The sequence below is a fragment of the Phyllostomus discolor genome, chromosome 3, assembly GCF_004126475.2.
Source record: "Phyllostomus discolor isolate MPI-MPIP mPhyDis1 chromosome 3, mPhyDis1.pri.v3, whole genome shotgun sequence".
NCBI classification, from domain to species: Eukaryota; Metazoa; Chordata; class Mammalia; order Chiroptera; family Phyllostomidae; genus Phyllostomus; species Phyllostomus discolor.
The window spans coordinates 61,249,899-61,270,640 of record NC_040905.2 but is presented as its reverse complement, the minus strand read 5'-3'; the positions used below and the strand labels follow the sequence as shown (position 1 = coordinate 61,270,640).

Sequence of the window (20,742 nt, the reverse complement as noted above, 5' to 3'; positions counted from 1 at the left end):
TATGCATTTTTCTTCATTTCACTTATTGTAGCCTTCGTTTTTTTCATCTAATTTGCGACCAAAATCAACTAATTCTGTGAGCATCCTGATCATCAGTGCTTTGAACTGTGCATCTGATAGGCTGGCTATCTCTCAGTCACTTAAAATTACTGGCTGTGGGGCTTTCATTTGTTCTTCTGTTTGAGCCATCTTTTTATCTTTCTTTGGTCTGGTAGCACCAGTTATGTATGAGGGGCAGAGCCTTAGGTGTTCACCAGGGTGGAGCACCCAGTCTCTGGGTTGTGACGCTGTATGCAGGGATGGGGACCAAGAGGGAACAATGGCGTTTGCTCTGCTCTCCGTTGTATCTCAGTCCCTTCCGCCACTTCCCCCGAGCAAACTGGGCCCCTCTGGTGCCAGCCAATTCCCGTGTGGGTGGGCTTGTGCACCCCATGGGACTTTCCAATTCACTCTCCTATGAGGCTGGAATGGAAGTCTCTCCCTGTGCCTCAATCCCCAGAGGTGTTTTCAATCAGTGCCCCGAGGCTCTATTTCCCAGCACTGGGATCCTGGGTTGCACACAGTGCCTTGCTTCACAATCACCACTTTGCTGGGTCTGCCGGTTGCCACCCCTTGGCCAGAGTCTGCCAGCTGCTGCTTGCTCACCCAGGATCCACCCACTGTGGTCCTGCACGCTCCGGGTGCCCTATGCAACTGATCCCAATGCTCTCTGCTCTCTGTGCTGCGCACGACCTGTGCCCAGCTGCCCGACTCCACCCCTCCTACTGGTCTGGATGAAGGTGTCTATTTTAATTCCTTGGTTGTCCGACTTCCATACAGTTCAATTTTCTGTCAATTTTGGTTGTTATTCTGTTTCTAAATTGTTGTCGTCCCTATCTTGGTTGTGCGAGGAGGCACAGTGTATCTATCTATGCCTGCATCTTGGCTGGAAGTAAATATTATTAAATTCTTATAGCAAGACATACAAACCTTACTTATAGTAAGTGTGCTTTAACCTAGTGTTTGAAAATATCTTTCTAATATGTAAACTATAAAGATGAAGTATAAAAATAATATTTTTAAACACCTTGGATTTAGATAAAAACTCTTTTTTTCACAATGACATTAAACTTGTATCACTGAAATTCCTATTATTTTTGCTGATTTTGTTTAGGCATGAAAAAAATCACCAAATTATCAATAGTATAGAAGGCATGTGAAAGGGTTTCAATAAATGTTATGGTATCCAAATAGATTATAACTGCTATATTTCTGCCATCATACTATGCCTAATAGGGGATCAGTGACAAAAAAATCCCTAGCACTTTGAACCTTCAGTGACTGCTGGTTTTCCCCCCTGCCCTCAGCAGACAAGGTTCTTACAGGTATATACCTAAAGTATTTCATTAGGGAATCATTCATTATCATAAGGAACTACTAGTTAAATGATTTCAAAACTGAGATGCTATTTCTGGTTTGTTGTGCAAACAAGGGCAAATGCTCAAGCAGCACATTCATCAGGCATACCAAACAGTGTACTGAGGGAAAACTCAGAGTCAGAATCCTTAGCAGGTGTGCAAGTCCTCTGTTGCCCTATCACACTATAGGGCAAGTAAGCTGTACTCTAGCAGGGCTACACATTAGAATCTGGGAGAGAGACTCTGAAGAATGGGGCCAAGAGGTTTTTAAGCTTCATGAGTAGGGAAGCACTGTTCTTCATCTGATATGATCAAGGGCCACGATAAAGAACCTTGACTACAGCCTGATCCTGTCAGGTCAGGATACATGAGTGGAGCATCAGTACCACCACCTCTTTTGCCTCGGTTTGATTACAAGGCTGGACTTAAGTCATTAGAGTCAGAGTTGTGTGACTTGGGAAGCAAGCAGCAGGACAGGCCTTAGCAGGATGAAAAAGTACCAATGCCTCTCCTATACCCTAGTAGGGTCCAAGCCTTGCAGCTGACTAGGACTAACTCCTTAAGCACTGGGTCTTAGTCAGTCTTCAAAGAACTTTGCAGGAAGCCAAATTCATTTTTTGTAAAGCCAGTGTGCAGATGATCACTCTGGGCAAATTTTACTTCTCATGGTTCAAGTTATGAAGAGAAAATAAGACAGGATAGTGAAAATCTATGTGTAAACTAGTACACTGCTCATGTCAAGATTCACGCCACAGAATGCTCATTCCAATATAATGTGTATCTGAACACTGGCAATGACTTCTCAGGAAGAGAGAGGCTGGTAAGTTTTGATTTCTCAAAGCATTCTCCTAGCTCAAGTGAATAGTAGGTCAGAATCACTTCAGATCCCTGGTCGTAGGACTGTAAATAGGGAAAAGGAAGGTTAGCCTACAGAGTTAATAAGCCTCATCATATAAAACCACAATCCAGCACTCCCATCAATTAAAAGTAACTTAAAATCAACCAGTTGGAACTTTTCCTCTTTCCTTACACAAATACATGTACATATGTACCTGGTATCACAAAGAAATATCAATATTACTTTATATTCAATTTCCCTTGATATTATCATTATTAAACAGTTAGAAATAGACAGGTCTTGCAGTATTACCATGAAATGACTACAGCTCCTTTACTATTATTAACAAAGATCCTGCCAAAGTTATTCTTATCTGTGTGCTATTAGCTAAACATACATGAAACATAGCACATATTCACAGCAGAAAATTTTTATATAAAAGACCCTTTCAAATCAAGGTTCTTGGATCTTATTATATTATATTCTTAACTATGACACTATCAACATAGGGCCAAGACATTGTGCTATGGATTGTATTCACTGTGACTTTAACAGGGTACAAGCAAAACTATCATTTCTAGCACATGCTCTAGAAGTGGATTAGTGAGAAAAATGATAAATAAACCACCAAAGGAGAAAAGTATTTATGAAATACTGAAATGTTTGCTAAAACTTAAAGAACAGAACATGAATACCCTAAGAATTAACAAAGAAATAAATAACATGATTTGTACATTTGACATATATTTATTTATAACTCATTTCTAATATGCTAAAGTTTATTATCAGACATTCTGTCAATACAGTTCTCTATTATCTGCTAGTACAAGTAATCTCCAGTTTATAAACTTGACAATCTTCTGAAAATTGACTAGCATATAACAGAACAAACCAGTATCTTGGCCATCTGATTCCCAGGTAGGGCTTTCTAAAATATTCCACTGAAACAGATGATGAACTGCTCCTCTAGTACCTCTGTCACAAAGATGCGAACATAATGACCATATTGCATCTCTTCCTGCTTTAAAAACTTGCATTTGAATGAAATCAGAAAAAATATGCTGCAGTGGAGATTTGGGCTTTGCCTAACAGGCTGAGAACACCTTGTATATTTAAACTCTTTAGCCTCCATTTTCTTATCTTTAAATACAAACTAGGTTCTGTTTCTACCTAGAATTGTAGGGACTACCATGAAATAACACTTACGGACATCACAAAGAAAAGTAGGACTAACCACCAAGCTTAGAAAGATTTGTACCTCTTCAATAACCTTGACACAGCCCACCTCTGCTCTTTGCCAAGGAAAGCCCAAAGCTTTCTCAGATTAATGACAATGAAATTCACTGCCACGGTGTCACTTGGCAATACTTGCTGATTGACATTATGACAAAACAATATTAGCATAAACTGAGGACTTCTGTTTAGCTAATGACTTAAATTGAATGCTTCAACTCAGCAAATCAAGAAACAAATGCTTTACAGTACAGAAAATGATGTCTGTGAACATGCATGGAATTCTTGAAATTGAAAACTGCCAAAAAGATTTAATTAAGTACAAGAATGAATTCTAACAGATAACACAACAAAAACATACTTTATATGAGTTTAAGCAATTAAAATAAATAAAATATTAATTTGCAAAGTTTAAAACCAGTTCTCATGTTGCAACTGATCCTACAATTTATTGCAGAAAAATTCAATATATTTATGAAGCAATTTATAAATGTGAACAAAAATCTTCAAGGTAAGTATGTATAAATCTGGTACTATTTACATAATTATTTCCTGAGTAAATTCTTATCCATGTTAGTCCTTTGGTAATTTAGTAAAATTGTGAAAATGTTAGTTTTACTGTTCTTAGTGATAAATGAGCCATTTCGTTTATGCAATCAAATGGATAAAAAAGAAACATTAAAAATGAGGAAATGTTTCCTATTCTTAATGATTATTGTCTAAAAAATACATACAAAGGCAGATGGTAATAAATAAGAATGTTTTCAGTTTTAGTTTAGAAATATTATAGTCAACTGGCAATGAAGTTTAGATCTATTTCTGTTGACTATTTAAAAGTTTTATACATATTTGTATAATCATATTCTTTTTAAACCAGATACATGTACAAGAAAATGGCTACTCACCTAGTTATTGCTATGTAATAGGATTACTTGATCACAAAGTCTAGCTACACACCAAAAAACATCTTTTTAAAAAATGTCAATTAAAAAAACTTAGGGACCTCAAAAGAATTTTCTTTTAAGGACCCCTCTCCACCCCACCCCTGACAAATATAATTTTAAAAAACTAAGTACTTCTATTTTTGATAATGAAGGCCTAGGTAATTCAGATAAACCCTATTAAAAAGAAAACTAAAAATGAATAAAATATGTAAAATACCTTCTGGAAAGTTATGAGGAATTGCTAAGCCAAGATCTGGGAGAAGGTAAAGGCCAAGTGAAGCACTCAAAGTAGCTGACGTTGCCCTAAGACCATTTTCCTAACCCCAGAAAAAGAGCTGAAGTACAGAGGTATGGTTTTGGAGCCTAGGGAAAAAGGAGTATAAAAAGCATAGCCCAAGACCTAATAGCTCATACTCTTACACTCTGAAGGGTTTCACCCTCAGAGTAAGAGTGAATAAGAAGCAAAATACATGTATATGTAGCCTTGTACTTCATTTCAACCATCCAGTAATCCTCCAACCTAAATACTGGACTAGAGTAGTCCTCAACGGGACTACATCCAGGCACCTGGCAGAAACAAAGACAAATTTTCTGGGAAAGATACTCAGTGTCTTTGCCACAATTATTTCGACAGACAATTTTTCAAATGCAATTTACATCTCATAGCAAACAATAATTAGCTTGCAAGGGAATATGAAAGACATAAGATAGCAAACACCAGAAACAAATACAAACAGATCCACAAAGACTTCGAGTTTGTAATAATCAGACATGGATTATAAAATAATCATTACTGCCATGTTGAAAGACAAAAAAAAAAAACCTTGAAAATTTTGTAGGGAACTAGAAGCCATAAAAATATGTAATAGTAACTTTGAAGTAAGAAGGCCTAAAACTGGAAAAAATACAAAAATTCAAGTACAACTGTCATGTTTAACAACAAATTAGATACAGCTGAAAAGAGTGAATTAAAAATTGGATGAAAAGACACTTATAGACTGTTCCAAATACATACAAAAAATGAAAATATAAATTAGATTGGACTTCCAGTCAAGATGGAGGTGTAGATAACATGGCTTGCCTCCTCATACAAACACATCAAAATTACAACTAAACTATAGAACATCCATCACTCAGACTATCAGAAATAGAGTTGAATGGAAGTCCAACAATTACAGAATTAAAGAAACCATATCCATGCAGACTGGTAGGAGGGGTGGAGACAGGGAATGGGCTGGTCCCACTTCCATGTATGGTGGATAAAAATTCAGGCAGGATATCTTGGGAATGAGGAGTTTAAGCCACACACCAGGCCCCCCAGCCCAGGGTTCCAGTGCCAGGAGGCTAAGTCCCCATAACTTCTAACTGCAAAAACCAGAGGGGAATGAGTCAGTAGAAGAAACTTTTGGAGTCCCAAGAAGTTCTTCCTAAAGAATTCACACACAGTCTCACTTAGACGCACTCCCTCTGAGCCCCAGCATTGCGGTAGCAGCTTGAAAGGCACCAGTGGCACATGGGGAGGCATGAAGTGTCAGCAAGGGGCCAGCATTCCCACAGACAGAGGCAGGCATTGTTCTTTTTCTGAACCTTCCCCACGGGGAGCCACAGAGTCTGCAGATGGATTCCATATCTGAGATTAAGTATTAGTCAGATTGACCTACCCTGGAGATCCCCTGAGGCTCCTTTCCACCCAACTCACAGGCCCAGACAGCTGTTAATAGTGACTCTTCCATATGAATGGCTGGTCTTGGCTCACACTTCACAACTTCCCAAATCTTCTCAAACAAGCAACAGCTGACCCAGTGAGCTCCCAGCCCTCATACCTCTTGCAAGGTGATCCCAGGCCTGACACTAGCAGCAGTCAGCCTAGATTCACAGCTTAGTTTCCCCTAGGAATCTCCAAGTCCAGCACAAGTAGCAGATTGTACTCATGCAGAGTGGCCCCAGGCATAACAGAAGTGGAGACTGACCTTGGCCTGCACCATCCAGGGAACCCCAGGGTCTGTGCACCCAGTGGACAGTTAAAGACCACATCAGAACACCACCACTGTGCCTCTCTGTACAGCTGATCCTCCATAGAGGGCAGAGGTTAGTGGTCCATGGTCACAGTCAGTCCTTGAAGCTAACGGGCCTGGGTAAATCCCCCCATTAACCTGCTAACAATAATCAAGGCTCAACCAAGGCTCAACTACAAGAGGAGGTTGTACTCAGCCTACACTGAGGGTGCATACCTCAAGTACCCAGCATGGGTGATAAGGAGGCTGTGCAACTGGACCCTACAGGACACCTACTACATTAGGCCATGCTATCCAGACAGGGAGTCATAGCAGCTCTACCTAATACACAGAAACAAAAACAGGAGCCTGCCAAGATGAGGAAACAGAAAAACATGGCCCAAATGAAAGGAGAGATTAAAACTCCAGAAAATGAATTAAACAAAATGGAGATAAGCAATCTGTCAAATGCAGAGTTCAAAACAACAGTTATTAGGATGCTCAAGGAACTTAGTGAGGACCTCAACAGCATAAAATAGATCCAGTCAGAAACAAAGGATACACTGATTGAAATAAAAGACAATTTATAGGGAAACAACAGTAGAGTGGTGGATCCAAGAATCAAACTAATGATTTGGAACACAAGAAAGAAAAAAACACCAACCAACCAACCAATCAGAACAAGAAGAAGAAAAAAGAATCCAAAAAATCAAGGATAATGTAAGGAGCCTCAAGGACAACTTCAACTTTTCCAAAATTCACATCATAGGGGTACCAAAAGCAGAAAAGAAAGAGCAAGAAATCGGAAATCTATTTGAAAAAATAATGAGAAAGAACTTCCCTAGTTTGGTGTAGGAAATAGACATGCAAGTTCAGGAAGCACAGAGAGTCCCAAACAAGATGGATGTAAAAAGGCCAACTCCAAGATGCATCATACTTAAAATACCAAATGTTAAAGATAAAGAGAGAATCCTAAAAGCAGTTAGTTACCTATTGGAAAGTTCCCATAAGACTGTCAGCTGATTTCTCAAAATTGGTAAGAAATATTCAAAGTCATGAAAAACAGGGACCTACAGCCAAGGCTGCTCTACCCAGAAAAGCTATCAATTAGAATCAAAGAGTAGATATAGAGCTCCCCAGACAATAATAAAAAAAATAATGGAATTCATCATCACCAAACCATTATTATATGAAATGTTAAATGGACTTAAGGAAAAAAAATCAAAAGTATGAATAATAAAATGGCAAAATATACAAATCTATCAACAATTGAATCTAAAAAACAAACTAAGCAAACAAGAAGAACACAGACAGAATCATGGAGCCAGAGAGCGTTTTGATGGTTGCCAGATGGGAGGGGGGTTTGGGGGAATGGGTGAAGAGGTGAGGGGATTAAGTACAGATACGTAGTTACAGAATACCATGGGGATGTAAAGCAGAGTAGAGGAATGGAGTAGCCAGAGAACTTATATACATGACCCATGCATATGAACAATGGTGCTGGGATTTCCCAAAAGAGTGCAGGTGCTGGGTGGAGGGCGGCAAAATGGAAAAAATCAGGATAACTGTAATAGCATAATCAATAAAATATAATTAAAAATATATAAAGTATAAATGAGAGGGTAAAAGAGAATACAAAGAGGAGGTAAAATATAAGTTTAACTGAACTTAAAAAGTAGGAGAAAATGGATCAGAAGAATTATTAGAATAGAAACTATATATGAATTTCCTTTAATCTTAAGGTAGAATAGATTTTATGACATTTGACACCAGATGTATGCACCTTAGTTACTATACTAACTGTTCCTGAAAATATTACCTAGCTGGCAATTATAATTGTTTATCAGTCATGAATGATAGGATGGCATTACTATATATAAAAAAGAAGCTGTTACAAAAACAAAACAAATGAACAAATTCACAAAGTAGGTTCAGAAGAGTTACTTAGAACAATTATCAAGCCTGAGCTAATTAGGTGATACAGAACACTGTAAAACAGAGAAAATACATTTTGGCCCTAACCTGTTATGGGGTCAAAAAGAAAAGTTCAGTTATTTCAGAAAGCAGGTATCATATAGGGCTCATTCCTTAACCAAAATTCACTATTAGAAGTTAACAACAAAAGCATAGACAAATAAAATCCATTAACAGTAATAAAACTCACCTAGTTAGAAGTTGTAAAACACTCTTACAATATTTCTTGGATCAAAGGGGAACTTACTATTGAAAATAAAAAATACTTTTGAAAAAAAAACAAAACAAAACAATAAAAGCAGCCAAAAGTATCAAAACCTGTGAAATAGATCTGAGTGTATTCAAAAGTCAGTGTATATTAAGTGTATATGTTACCATAAAGACTAAAAAGAAAAAAGACCGAAACATTCATGTAGAAAAGACACTAAAATAATCTTAAAAATATAAGCAGAACTTAATGAAATTAACACAAAAAAGTAGATAATAAAGTCCCAAAGGCAGATCATTTTGAAAAGGAGAAAGGTAACTAGTATTTATTTATTTATATATTTTTTAAAGATTTTATTGAAAAGAGAGAAACATCAGGGTGTGGTTGCCTCTCCCATGCCCCGCAACTGGGGGCCTGGCTTGCAACCTAGACATGTGCCCTAGACTGGCAATCAAACTGGTGACCCTTTGTTTTGCAGGCTGGCACTCAATCCACCGAGCCACACTAACCAGGGCACATAACTAATATTTAAAATGAACTCAAATTGAGGCACAGTATGTTGCTGTGTACTTTATATATTTTACTGTATTTAACCTTCCCAACTACCCTAATACACTAAAGCTAATACACTAAAATCACTCCATGTTAAATTCCTAATGACAAGCAAAAATCTACCTATAAACAGGTAGTTCAGGAAATAACATCCAGAAAGGTAGTTTTAAAAATAAGTAGGAATTATTATTAGCATGCAAAACATTGTATAAAATCATAGGTTACATTATAGAAATGTACAAAAGTAAAAGTCTACAATGACAAGTAATATAGATTTCTTTTTGTTGTTTTTCTTTTTATTTTTTTTTTAGTTCTTTTACTGGAGTTTTGATCTGTTCCCTCATTTGGGCCATATTTCTTTGTCTCGGAACACCTATTACATTGTAAGGGGCACAGTCTTAGGTATTCTGTAAGGTGGGGCAACCCACATTGCTGCTTTGTGGTGCTGTCTGGGGAAGGGGCCACAGAAGAAACAATGCCACTTGCTTGGCTCTTGCCCCACTTTCCATCACTTCCCTGACTTTCCACAAGCTGATGGTACCCTTTCAGGTGCTGATACCCAGGTGGGTGGGTTTGTATACCTACTAGGACCCCGTGGGCCCCTCCATTGGACTCTCCTGTGAGATTGGGAGTTTCTCCCACTACTGCAACCCCCATAGATTTTTACAGCCAGAGGTTTTTGAGTGTTTAGTTTCCCCCAGGAACTCTGGGTTTTGCAGTCTGTCTCACTCCCCAGTGGTTCTTCCCAGCTTACCCACCTGCAAATGTGGAACTGCCTCATCAGCCAGCCCCCACCTCACCCAGTCTACCACCTTGCAGGTCATCCTCTCTGCCTCTCCTACCAGTCTCAGTGAATGTTTCTTTAACTCCTTGGCTGTAGGACTTCCACGTAGTTTGATTTCCTGACAGTTCTGGTTGTTTTTTGTTTTTAAATTGGTTCTAATCCTTCTTTTGGTTGTGCAAGGAAGCAAAGCATTATCTACCTATGCCTCCATCTTGGCCAGAACCGCATAACTACAGATTTCTCGTCATTAAAGATCAAATAACTATCTCTAGCTCCTACATCCAATGTGAGATAACAAACAAAGGAGTCTCCAAAAAACCTTTTATCTTAAAACGAGATAAATAAATAGAAAGGGATGATATATTTAGGTTTGTTATAATTTTTTTCAATTCAAAAAGTAAAACAAAAATGTGTAATTCAAAGGTATACTTTTTTCACATAAAATTATGTATCTGGAAATTAATTCTACTTACATCATTGGACTTATTTTTTTCCTTGTGAGAATATATAGTCCACTCCAAAAGCATATTTACTTGTTTGGTGAAAAGCCCTGAGTTCTCACTTCCTGACCAGAAGATTTCAAGGAGAATTGCCTTTCCCGTTATTTTCAGACTCTGAGAATCTGACCAGTCATACAACCTAATGAAAGTATGAACAATAGTATATCTTTATAGTCAATTTGATCACTACAGTTATTAGGCATAATATCTTGTCAGTAAACAAAAAAAAATATCAGCAATTTCTGATACAGAAAGGTCATAATACATAAAAATTATAATATGTAATTTTAAGAAAGGACAATATAAAAAATGGCCCGAGTTCAATATAACCACCAATAAACACACATAGTAATCTAACTTTGCTGAAAACATCATGGATATTGGGTTCAGTGTTAAAACCTAGTATAACTTTTTACTTAAGTAACTGAATTACTAAAGAATTAAAAAATACATAAATCATGAAAAATAAAAACACTCTCACCCATTGAAATATACAAGTTAGTGAAGGATAAATATGTGAACTAAGGATACACTAAAAAGAGTATATAAACCTCTACTGCCACTGAAGTACTGTGTCTAGAAAATATGTTTAAAAAATAAATCTAGACTAGAAAACTAGGTGATTTCTTAAAAAATATGAATAAAAGTGATTAGATGCAATTAAAACTTACTTTTGACTCAGATGTCGTACTTCACTTTCAACTAAATTAAAGAAAAATTTGAGCAATGTCAGGTGGAGTACCTTAGGGCCAATAGTATTTTCTGAAATTTGATGACAAAAACTTTCATTGAAGAGGCAAGACCTGAAATACAAGAACCCAACAAAAATGCAATCAATTTATTGAGTAATTTGTGGACAAAGTATTTTTTTTTACAGCATTACTGGAATTTTAATGAAATGTTTTTTAAAAATTTAAAGCAACTCCAATAAAATTTTATTCATATTTTCTTCCTTTACAATTTCAACCATGTCAACTATTTCATAATAATACAGATCTAATGTCTATATTTTTCAATGACTGTAATGTTTAACAATCACCTGGTACTCTCCCTTTGTACTCTTCATATCACTGATAAAGAAAAAAAAATGAACTTCATTAAATCCTTTTAATTTGGATGACCAGCTATACTCTCAACTTGTAACTCTCCATAACTATCCTCTTATTCAAGATAACTTCTTTCATTAGTTAGTAAAATAAGTAATTTTAGGGCTATTTTTTAAAGTTCCAAAAATCCAAAATATATTTTCAATCTTCATAGTAGTCCTGTAAAACAGAATGTTCTGAGATGATGGATATGGTCGCATTGTCTTGACGAAGCTGACAATCACCAGTTGCCCATAGCTGTGGCCTTCTAAATCATCCAAAGAGTTTTTGTGGAGGAATGTTCAATCTTAATGCAAACTTGATGCAGACTCGTTGTTCTACTTGCTCAGTCATTTTGAATGTGACAGCCACACAGTACACATGCTCACTCGGTGGCGTCTACGGCCCCCACTGACTAGTACAGTGAAGTCATTGTTGTCAGGTCACATCGATGTGGCACAAACCATTCTCATTATATCAATAGTGGTTGGACATTTTCTGGACAGACCTCATAGAGAGGGGCTAAATCGTGAAGGGTCTTACATGTTTTTCTTAGGAATTAAAACCCTCCCCTATAGATGATATGTGAGTTAATGTAGGACTTTTATCTGGGAAATGAGAAGATCACTTTGAAAAGAGCATACTGGGGTACTTTGGAAGATAAAGGGAAAACAGTGAAATCAAGATCAACAAAGCAGGTATTACAATAGTTTACATGAAAAGCAATGAGGGCTTTTAAAATAAAGGGAATGACAGGTTTGGAAATTAGGAAGATGTCCACTACATAAACCATATATCCTCAAATCCTATACCTATGCTGGGCTAGTACTATTGTGTTAGAATTGTGTTTATATCCCAGTCACCTTCAAAAGTGCAGGAACTGTTTTTTATATTATTTATCTTTTTATCCCTGAAATGTAGCACAGTGCCTGGCTCCCAGTAAGTATTCAATAAACATCTGTTGAAAGAATGAATAAATGCATGCTAGCTAGCAGTTTAGCTCACTTCAAATATATCACAACTCTATAATCTCAAATTGATAACCAAAGGTTAGGCAGACTTTGCCTGGCCAGTCAAGTATTCTTTCTGTCACCACTATGGAACCCCTAAAACTGGAACCCCTGGATAAAAAGAAAGGACTTCCCAACAAAGGAAGGCTATCAGAGACATAGTGTATCAGAAAAGAATGGGAAAAACAATTAGTTCTTTTTGGGAGAAAGGAGAATAGGAAGGATTTCTAGAGAGTAACATTTGTAAGACAAAGAAGAATCATCTAGATAACAGCATGTACAGAGGCACAAAGAGATGACATATTTAGAAAACAGTAAGTTCAGTTTCAAAATTCAAATTACTAGTTGAAAAAATACAACAAACACTGAAACTGATATCGTATACAATTAAAATTTTATACTTTTGATGACCACAGTTTGACGTTGATATGCATATTCGATAAATTATTTTCCCAATTAATTTTTAAAATATGCAAACATTTTGTTAAAAATAAAAACAAATAATTTAGCTTTCTTGTAAGTCCATTTCGTGCATTCAATAAATATTTATTTTTTAAATAAACTGATTGACAAACATGACCAATTCAGATGGGGACTTTTTTATAAGAGTTTTGTAATAAACACAACGCAAACATTCTATACTCATATACACATTAAATTTTCAAAGACAGGTATTGTACTTCTTTCATGAATAAAAAGGCATAACTACTACTAAGTTAAATTAAAGCCTCATCTGGGAAATTCCTTACCTGATAAGCACTTCTATTAGAGACCATGTTCCTTTCATACAGGTTGGACACTGAAACAATTCTAAGTAATATCTTGACATGGCTGGGGACTTCCACGGAGGATGCAAGTGAAGAAGCGCCGACAATATATGGAAGTATCGACCAGAATATGTATCTATGTTATCCTATTATTTAAAAAGAAACAAACAAATAAAAACACTACAGCCAAAAATATAGTTTCACCAGCTATTTCCGTATAAAACTCTAATAACCCTGGCCTAACTTTCTTGAGAAATATGTGTTTGAACAAAAGACCAGATGAAAGGATCACATTCAGCTAATTAAATACAACAGAGGGAGTCACACTCTAAATATGTATCTATACATTAAGTAATCCTAGCTTTTGGGACTAACTTATATGAAATGTTTGTTTTACTTTTACTGATTGTGGTGAGACTAAGAGTTCCCAAATGTGACCTAAAAGGAACTGAAGGTTAGAAATTTTCTTTTTCTTTTTTTTTAAAGATTTATTTATTTATTTATTTATTTTTAGAGAGGGAAGGGAGGGGGGGAGACAGAGAAAGAGAGAGAGAGAAAGAGAGAGAGAGAGAGAGAGAGAGAGGGAGGGAGAGAAACATCAATGTGCAGTTGCTGGGGGTTCTGGCCTGCAACCCAGGAATGTATCCTGGCTGGGAACCGAACCTGGGACACTTTGGTTCCCAGCCCGCGCTCAATCCACTGAGCTACGCCAGCCAGGTGAAGGTTAGAAATTTTCATGCAACATTCTTACTTATTACCAACGTTAGTCTGACATAGCTTACATCTGTTATTTCTTCAAACTGGCACTTAGATGATGAACATGATTAGAGAGTTACCTTTCACACTGTTCCTATTGGTTTTCATAGTTTAGAAAGCATGTTGTCTGTCTATACTATAAATAAAAATAATTATTATCAATGTACTAAAGGAGAGGTTTTACCAGATGGCATCCTAGATCACTGTAGTCAAATTTTGATGTTGGATACTTTACTGCCATGGGAAAAAAATCAGATAAATTTTATCCAAGACAAAATTACCCTGGAAATTCTGATAAAATAATAAGTTAAAAGCACTCAGTAATACCCAGTAAATAATTTAAAACCAGAAGAGAAATGGTAATATACGGGTATCACATTTCCTATTAAAATCAGGGAAGTAATGAAAAGAGAAAATAAGCTGTAACCATACAAGAAATGAAAAAAATGTTCACATTTAACATTCTTTGAAACACTGTTTTTACCTGTAGAATGTTCTCTAGAAGAGCATGAAGAAGGCATACAGGAGGGATATAATGTGCTTGCAAAGAGGAAAGTTCTTCAATCGCTTCTTTAAAAAACTGGCCTTCTATGAGACTTTCGATTAAATGTAATACACCTCTGGGAAATTCAGCATTTTTAACCTAAGAAAGGAAAGATTCTTATGACTAAAAGATAAGGGTCATAGAATTCTGGGATCAAATCCTGAATTATCAAGGAGCCGTAATCTCCTCATCTATATAAAGTGATGATAAATCCTGCCTTTACAACTTCACAGAATTGTTACATGGCTCAAAAAGAATTATTTATATAAATGTGTTTTACAACTATAAGGCACTGCAAAAAATATATTACTGTTTTATTTATTATTCTCTGTTGCCTTACAAAGTAAGGGGAAATACGATCTCTAAAAGAAAACCCTTAAAAGGCATTTGCAATGTCTGGCTGATAATGAAGAAATCTAAGTCAGAGCTGCAACTACACATAATTCACAAGTGTAAAATTATATTTTTATCTTTCTTTTAAACCTATAAGCAAACTATGTCTCTTAAGATACACTAAATACATGAGAATTCATCAAGCACCATCAATATTTTCTGAAACAACTTCTATGATAATCATAAAATCACTCTGAGGGTAGACATAAATATAATTCTAAGAGTTCTACCAAACAAATTCCCCTTGGTCAAAATATTTTTTAATAATAAAAGTACTTTGAACTAGTCAAAAACCAAAAATACTCTTTTTAAAAGACTACGTGAAATAAAAGTCATTTTAAAGAAATGAATAATTATATAAAGGAAATAGACATTTGTAAATATATTACAACTTTAGAAGTAGTAATTATAAAGCTATAAAATGTGAGAACAGGAGTATAAAACTCACTTGTGATGAGCACAGCTAAGTTTTTCATTCCTGTTATTAGCTTTTACTACCACATAAAATTTTTTCAAGCTTTGACAAAATAGTATTTTTAGTTTTCATTTCTAGTAAAAAAACTACAGTAAAACTTAACAGGAAGCTTTGTTGTGCAGACCACACATTCCTTTACATCACATAACTAAAAATAACAAAACACAAAGCTTCATTTTTGCCCCTGTCAACACCCTACTCCCTGCCCTTACCTCTACATTGTACACTGGTTGTTTATCCATTCTAATGCAGCTGTATCTGATAGCCTACAAAACAGCAATCAGATTAAAATTAAACATTTTTAGTAAAAAAAAAAAATACATTTCAGCTTACCAACTTTGGCCAAACTTATAAAACAGATTAAGGAAGATCCATTATGTTCATAATGGATCTAATACTCATGTATCCTCAGGCTAGGGATATCTATCATTTAAGGTAATGGTACTCTGATGAGTATGAACATTCTCTATTTTCTCCTTCTAAATTAAAATAAATTAAAAGGTAAAGTCATGTTTACTTTGAAGACCTGGAGAGGTCCAATGTCCTTAGTATTCTAATAATTAGAAATATAAATAGGAAGGACATTTTGTATAAGGGTCCATAGGCAAAAAAACCACCGTCATATTTTCTATATAATCAGTTATAAATCTTCCTCTATTGTTTAAAAATACCTGTAACTGTATTTGTTTAAAAATAGAAAAAATATCTATAACAAATACAGAGATACTATCCTGATTATATAAAAAGCTAAAAACTTTACCAAGTAATTTTTCTTGAACCCAATAAACAGCAGAGGCCTTAGTGCAATCAACTAGACTGAAGTAGAAGACAGACAGGAGCCCCTAATGATATGGAACATGAGAATTGATTTTTCTAAGACAGCATGATAGAAAGAGGAGGCCTCCATTAAAGAGGGTAAAAAAATTTCAGCTAAAACTTTTCACCACTAGCTAAAGGTCACATGAGTGGTGCAAGACAACAGAATCCCTGGGAATCTAAGACATCAGGGGAGGCTGCACTTCATGGCAGGATCTTCTCCAAGGATCTCACCAAGTGCTTATGCAAAAGAAAGGAGACAGGATGGGAGACTAAAGAAATCCTCCCTCTAGGTGAAGAAGGCCTGGGCTGGGTGAATGAACACTGGTTGCTGTGGGAAAGGCAGCAAACCTTGTTACACATAATTTATCTGTAATCATGGAGGTATAAAAGGCAGAGAATCATCATATTTACTATATGGCCAAATATGTTACTAGTGGTAACAAATTAATGAACTAAGAAAATTATTTTACAACATTTAAACATAATAATGAGCAATTTATTATTACTACTCTTATATTTTAGTTACAATAGGGAAGAACAGGAAACTATATAAAATTTTCAGTATGTCAAATTCTACCTGAGCTCTATATATGTGCTTCCTTAAGGCATTTTTTATTTCAACAATATCCACATCTGTCCTGATATCCTTGGTTTTTGAGTCTTTGGCATGATCAGTAAAAACAGAAATCTTCATTTCTTTCTGCATGGAAAGAAATGGAAAAAAGTACCTTAGGCAGTGTGCAATAGATAGTGTCAACACAAATGATTAGTATCACAATGAACAGTATAATACAAGACATATTTAGGCAGTGTTAACCAAAGCAAAGATAATACTATATAAACATTATATAATGAAATTAAAAAATTTTAGCCTTGGCTGGTGTGGTTCACTGGATTGAGCACTGGCCTGTGAACCAAAAGGTTGCCGGTTGCATTCCCAGTCAGGGCACATGCCTGGGTTGCAGGCCAGGTCCCTAGTAGGGGGCACGTGAGAGGCAACCACATATTGATGTTTCTCTCCCTCTCTTTCTCTCTCCCTTCCCCTCTAAAATAAATAAATAAAATCTTTAAAAAATAAAAATAAATTTTTAAAAACAAACATTTTGATTTGGAAAGTTTTACCTGATATTTACATATGTATTTTCTTAAGGTATTTTTCATTTTAGCCTGTCCCAAATCTTTCCTAGAGCCTCTTTTGTTTCTTGGTTGCCCTGTTCACATAAAACATGATCCATTATTTCTTTGCCCTCATCATTCTCTGAAGAGCCTCCTGAATATATATATTAACATGCTGTGGTTTAAATTGTAATGTAAAGTTATATGCTAGAAAATTAACCTAAGAATGATCCCATTTAAAAGACGAGCTATCTTACTAAATATGTCTGTATTACACTAGAAAAGAGAAAGGTAAAAACTAAGCATTGGATCAGAATGTGCCAACCAAACTACATACACGTTTTGTCTTAAGGTACTTTCCATTTTAAGAATTTTAGCCTCTTTTTTTTTGTTTGTTTGTTTCTTTCTGTTATGTTCAGGCAAAACAAAATGTAAATGAATATCCTGATTATTAACTCCAATTTCTTTGTGTATACATGTAAAAACACTTTCACTGTGAAACAAAGTTAATCCTAACATTAGTTATGCATATCACACAAGGTTAACTTGTTTTTGTTTTTTTTAATAAGATGTGTAGGCTATATTTAACACAGTGAGCAATCATAAAAATCAGACTATTTATGTCTACATTATACTAGGGAATAGCCAGAAAAAATAAAAGCTGTTTAGCTTAGCTTACAAAGTTTTACCTGATCTCGATATGTGTGCTCTCTTAAGGTACTTTTAATTTTGTCATGTTTGATGTCCTTCCTGGAATATCTTTGTTTTTCTTTTTTGTCTTTTTTCCTCAAAGCATAACTCCTTTGAATGTCTTCATCCTTTTTCATTTCCCTCTGCATGTATTTAGACTACAATTAAACAGATGTCAACACGAATGCTGTATGTTCTAAAATCCAAATAAACTTAAGACAAGTATAATACACTTAAAAAAATAATAGTTATATGCAATAGGAAATCTCATCCACTGTTGGAAGGGGTATCCCATAAGTAAAATATTTTGGAAAAGAGTTGGATATTATCTAGTACTGTTGAACACGCAAAGTCTTTATGGCCCAGCATAAGAATTCTACTCCTAGGAATATATGGTAAGCTAGAGAAACTCTTGAACATGCACTTAAAAAAATGTTCACACTATTGCCCTGGCCTGTGTGGCTCAGGTGGTTGGAGCATTGTCCTGAAAGCTGAAAGGTCACAGGTTCAATTGCCAGTCAGGGCACATGCCTAGGTTTAGGTTCAGTTGCAGGTCAAGATGTGTATGGGAGGCAACCGATTGATGTTTTTCTCTCACACTGATGTTTCCTTCTCTCTCTCTCTCTCCTTCCCTTCCCCATTCTCTAAAAATCAATATTCATGCCCTCAGGTGAGGATTAAGAATGAATAAATAAAATTTAAATAATGTTCACTGTTTATGGCAGAATTGCAAAAATCAACCCATTAATCAAAAACAGACCAACATAAAGAAATCCAAAACTTATCAGTAGTAAAATAGACAAAAGATAAAATTGTGAAAAGATGGAAAATTATATATACCAGAAAAAAAAAAGCAAGTCAAAGATTTACAAATACCATGAACTGAAAAAATTCATTAACAGGCAAAACTAAAGTGAATACATTGTTAGAGATATATATCATTAGGAATTACAGTGATGGCTGGTAAAACTATAATGAAAAACAAGAAAATAAAACCAATTCTAAGACAGAGCTCATCAATGGGTAAGAGGAAGAAAAGCAGATGCAGTGTGGAAATAATGCACATATGCAAGGAATACTGTATTTCTTAACCTAGTTGTTGGATTAACATAGTACTCATTTTTGTATTCTTTTAAAAACTATATACAAATGCTTTAGAAATACTTTTGTACATATAGTTAAAAACAATTTTCATGATTGATATATTTGGTACATTTAGGAAAGAACTATAAAATCAATATCATTTTTTATTTGGAAGATCTTACCTGATTTCTATCTGTGTGCCTTCCTAAAGCTTTTCTTGTTTTAATAAATTTCAAATCTTTACTGGACTCTCTGAATTTTTCTTTTTTGTGATGTTCAGTGAAAACAGAACTATTATTAAGATCTTCCTTATGATTTTGAATTTTTTCCTGCATGTTTACAAAAATATTTTAGTTAGACTATAGGTTAACCATAACCTTAACACAACCAAAGCAAGTCACAACAGAAAAACCCACTCAGGAAGGTAGCTTTTGTACAACATACAGGTGAGATTAAATGTACTAAGAGCGTTGTGAACTACATTACATCACAGTTTTACTATGAAGCAGAAAAATGAAGATTTTTATTTCACAAAGGCTTATATTATGTTTACATGTACATTTAATTAGGTGTTTTAATTTTATTAACTTAATCTTTCTAGGAATCTTTTTTTTCCTTCTATCATATGATTAGTCTAACAGAATATAGTTAATTTCATTACTTTACTTTTCCAAATGTTTGTAAAAATAATTGAGGCTGCAGATCGAATAGAATCTTGCCATTATTAGGCATATCAAATGAAACATCAAGAAAATCATTTTATAGTACTTAAGTATAATAACATTAAACAGAGTATGGTGTATCACAAACTATATTATTATATTAAGAAACTTATTTTATGTCCTGGCTGGTGTGGCTCAGTGGGTCAAGTGCCAGCCTACAAACTAAAAGGTTGCAGGTTCAGTTCAATTCCCAGTCTAGCGCACATGCCTGGGTTGCAGGACAAGTTCATAGAAGGGGGCATGCGAAAGGCAACCACACATTGATGTTTCTCTCCCTTTCTCCCTACCTTCCCCACTCTAAAAATTAATGAATAAATAATTTCTTTAAAAAAATAAATTTAAATTAAAGAAAACAAATTTCTATATGAATTATAAATGTATCCTCAAATCCTAAAAGGAGTTCAAGGTGTATATAAGCTATATTTTAATAAGTTCTATTTCTTTCATAAAATATCCTTTTGATTCTTTTTTTCATGTTCAATCAAAAATTTATTTTAATAACTTCATCATTCCTTTCTGAATTAAAAAAATTTATGTTGTGGTCTACAATTGCAAAAGACACATCAACTCAAATAGCCTCTTCTTAAGACCATGTACATGTAGTTAATAATAGAAAGTAGTGGTATTCTCATGCTGCCTGGTATGGCTAAGTGGACTGAGCACCAGCCTGTGAACCAAAGGGTCACCGGTTTAATTCCCAGTCAGGGCACATGCCTGAGTTGTGGGCCAGGTCCCCAGTTGGGGGCACGTGAGAGGCAACCACACATTGATGTTTCTCTCCCTCTTTCTTCCTCCCTTCCCCTCTCTCTAGAAACAAATAAACAAAATCTTAAAAAAAAAAAAAAAAGAAAGTAGTAG

At 35.3% G+C, this 20,742-nt stretch overlaps 1 protein-coding gene and 1 long non-coding RNA gene across 4 annotated transcripts in view; one reads left to right on the top strand and one right to left on the bottom strand.

The window, feature by feature from the left end:
- The window catches only part of SLF1 (SMC5-SMC6 complex localization factor 1), a 67,094-nt gene that overhangs the window by 21,223 nt on the left and 25,129 nt on the right, over positions 1 to 20,742 (bottom strand). For 2 of the 3 annotated variants that reach the window (XM_036020542.1, XM_028516773.2), the window contains 8 exons: positions 19,345 to 19,491; positions 18,079 to 18,222; positions 16,851 to 16,973; positions 15,667 to 15,720; positions 14,527 to 14,685; positions 13,269 to 13,432; positions 11,096 to 11,227; positions 10,398 to 10,563 (listed from right to left, as the gene is read on the bottom strand). In XM_036020542.1, coding sequence (XP_035876435.1) covers positions 10,398 to 10,563; positions 11,096 to 11,227; positions 13,269 to 13,432; positions 14,527 to 14,685; positions 15,667 to 15,720; positions 16,851 to 16,973; positions 18,079 to 18,222; positions 19,345 to 19,491 — 1,089 coding nt within the window. The remainder of the gene's footprint in view (positions 1 to 10,397; positions 10,564 to 11,095; positions 11,228 to 13,268; positions 13,433 to 14,526; positions 14,686 to 15,666; positions 15,721 to 16,850; positions 16,974 to 18,078; positions 18,223 to 19,344; positions 19,492 to 20,742) is intronic. The other variant, XM_036020543.1, reaches the window with a different exon arrangement.
- LOC118499488 lies at positions 7,078 to 19,123 on the top strand. The gene is made up of 3 exons (XR_004901985.1): positions 7,078 to 7,387; positions 17,007 to 17,009; positions 19,110 to 19,123. It is a non-coding gene; the product is annotated as an uncharacterized LOC118499488 (long non-coding RNA).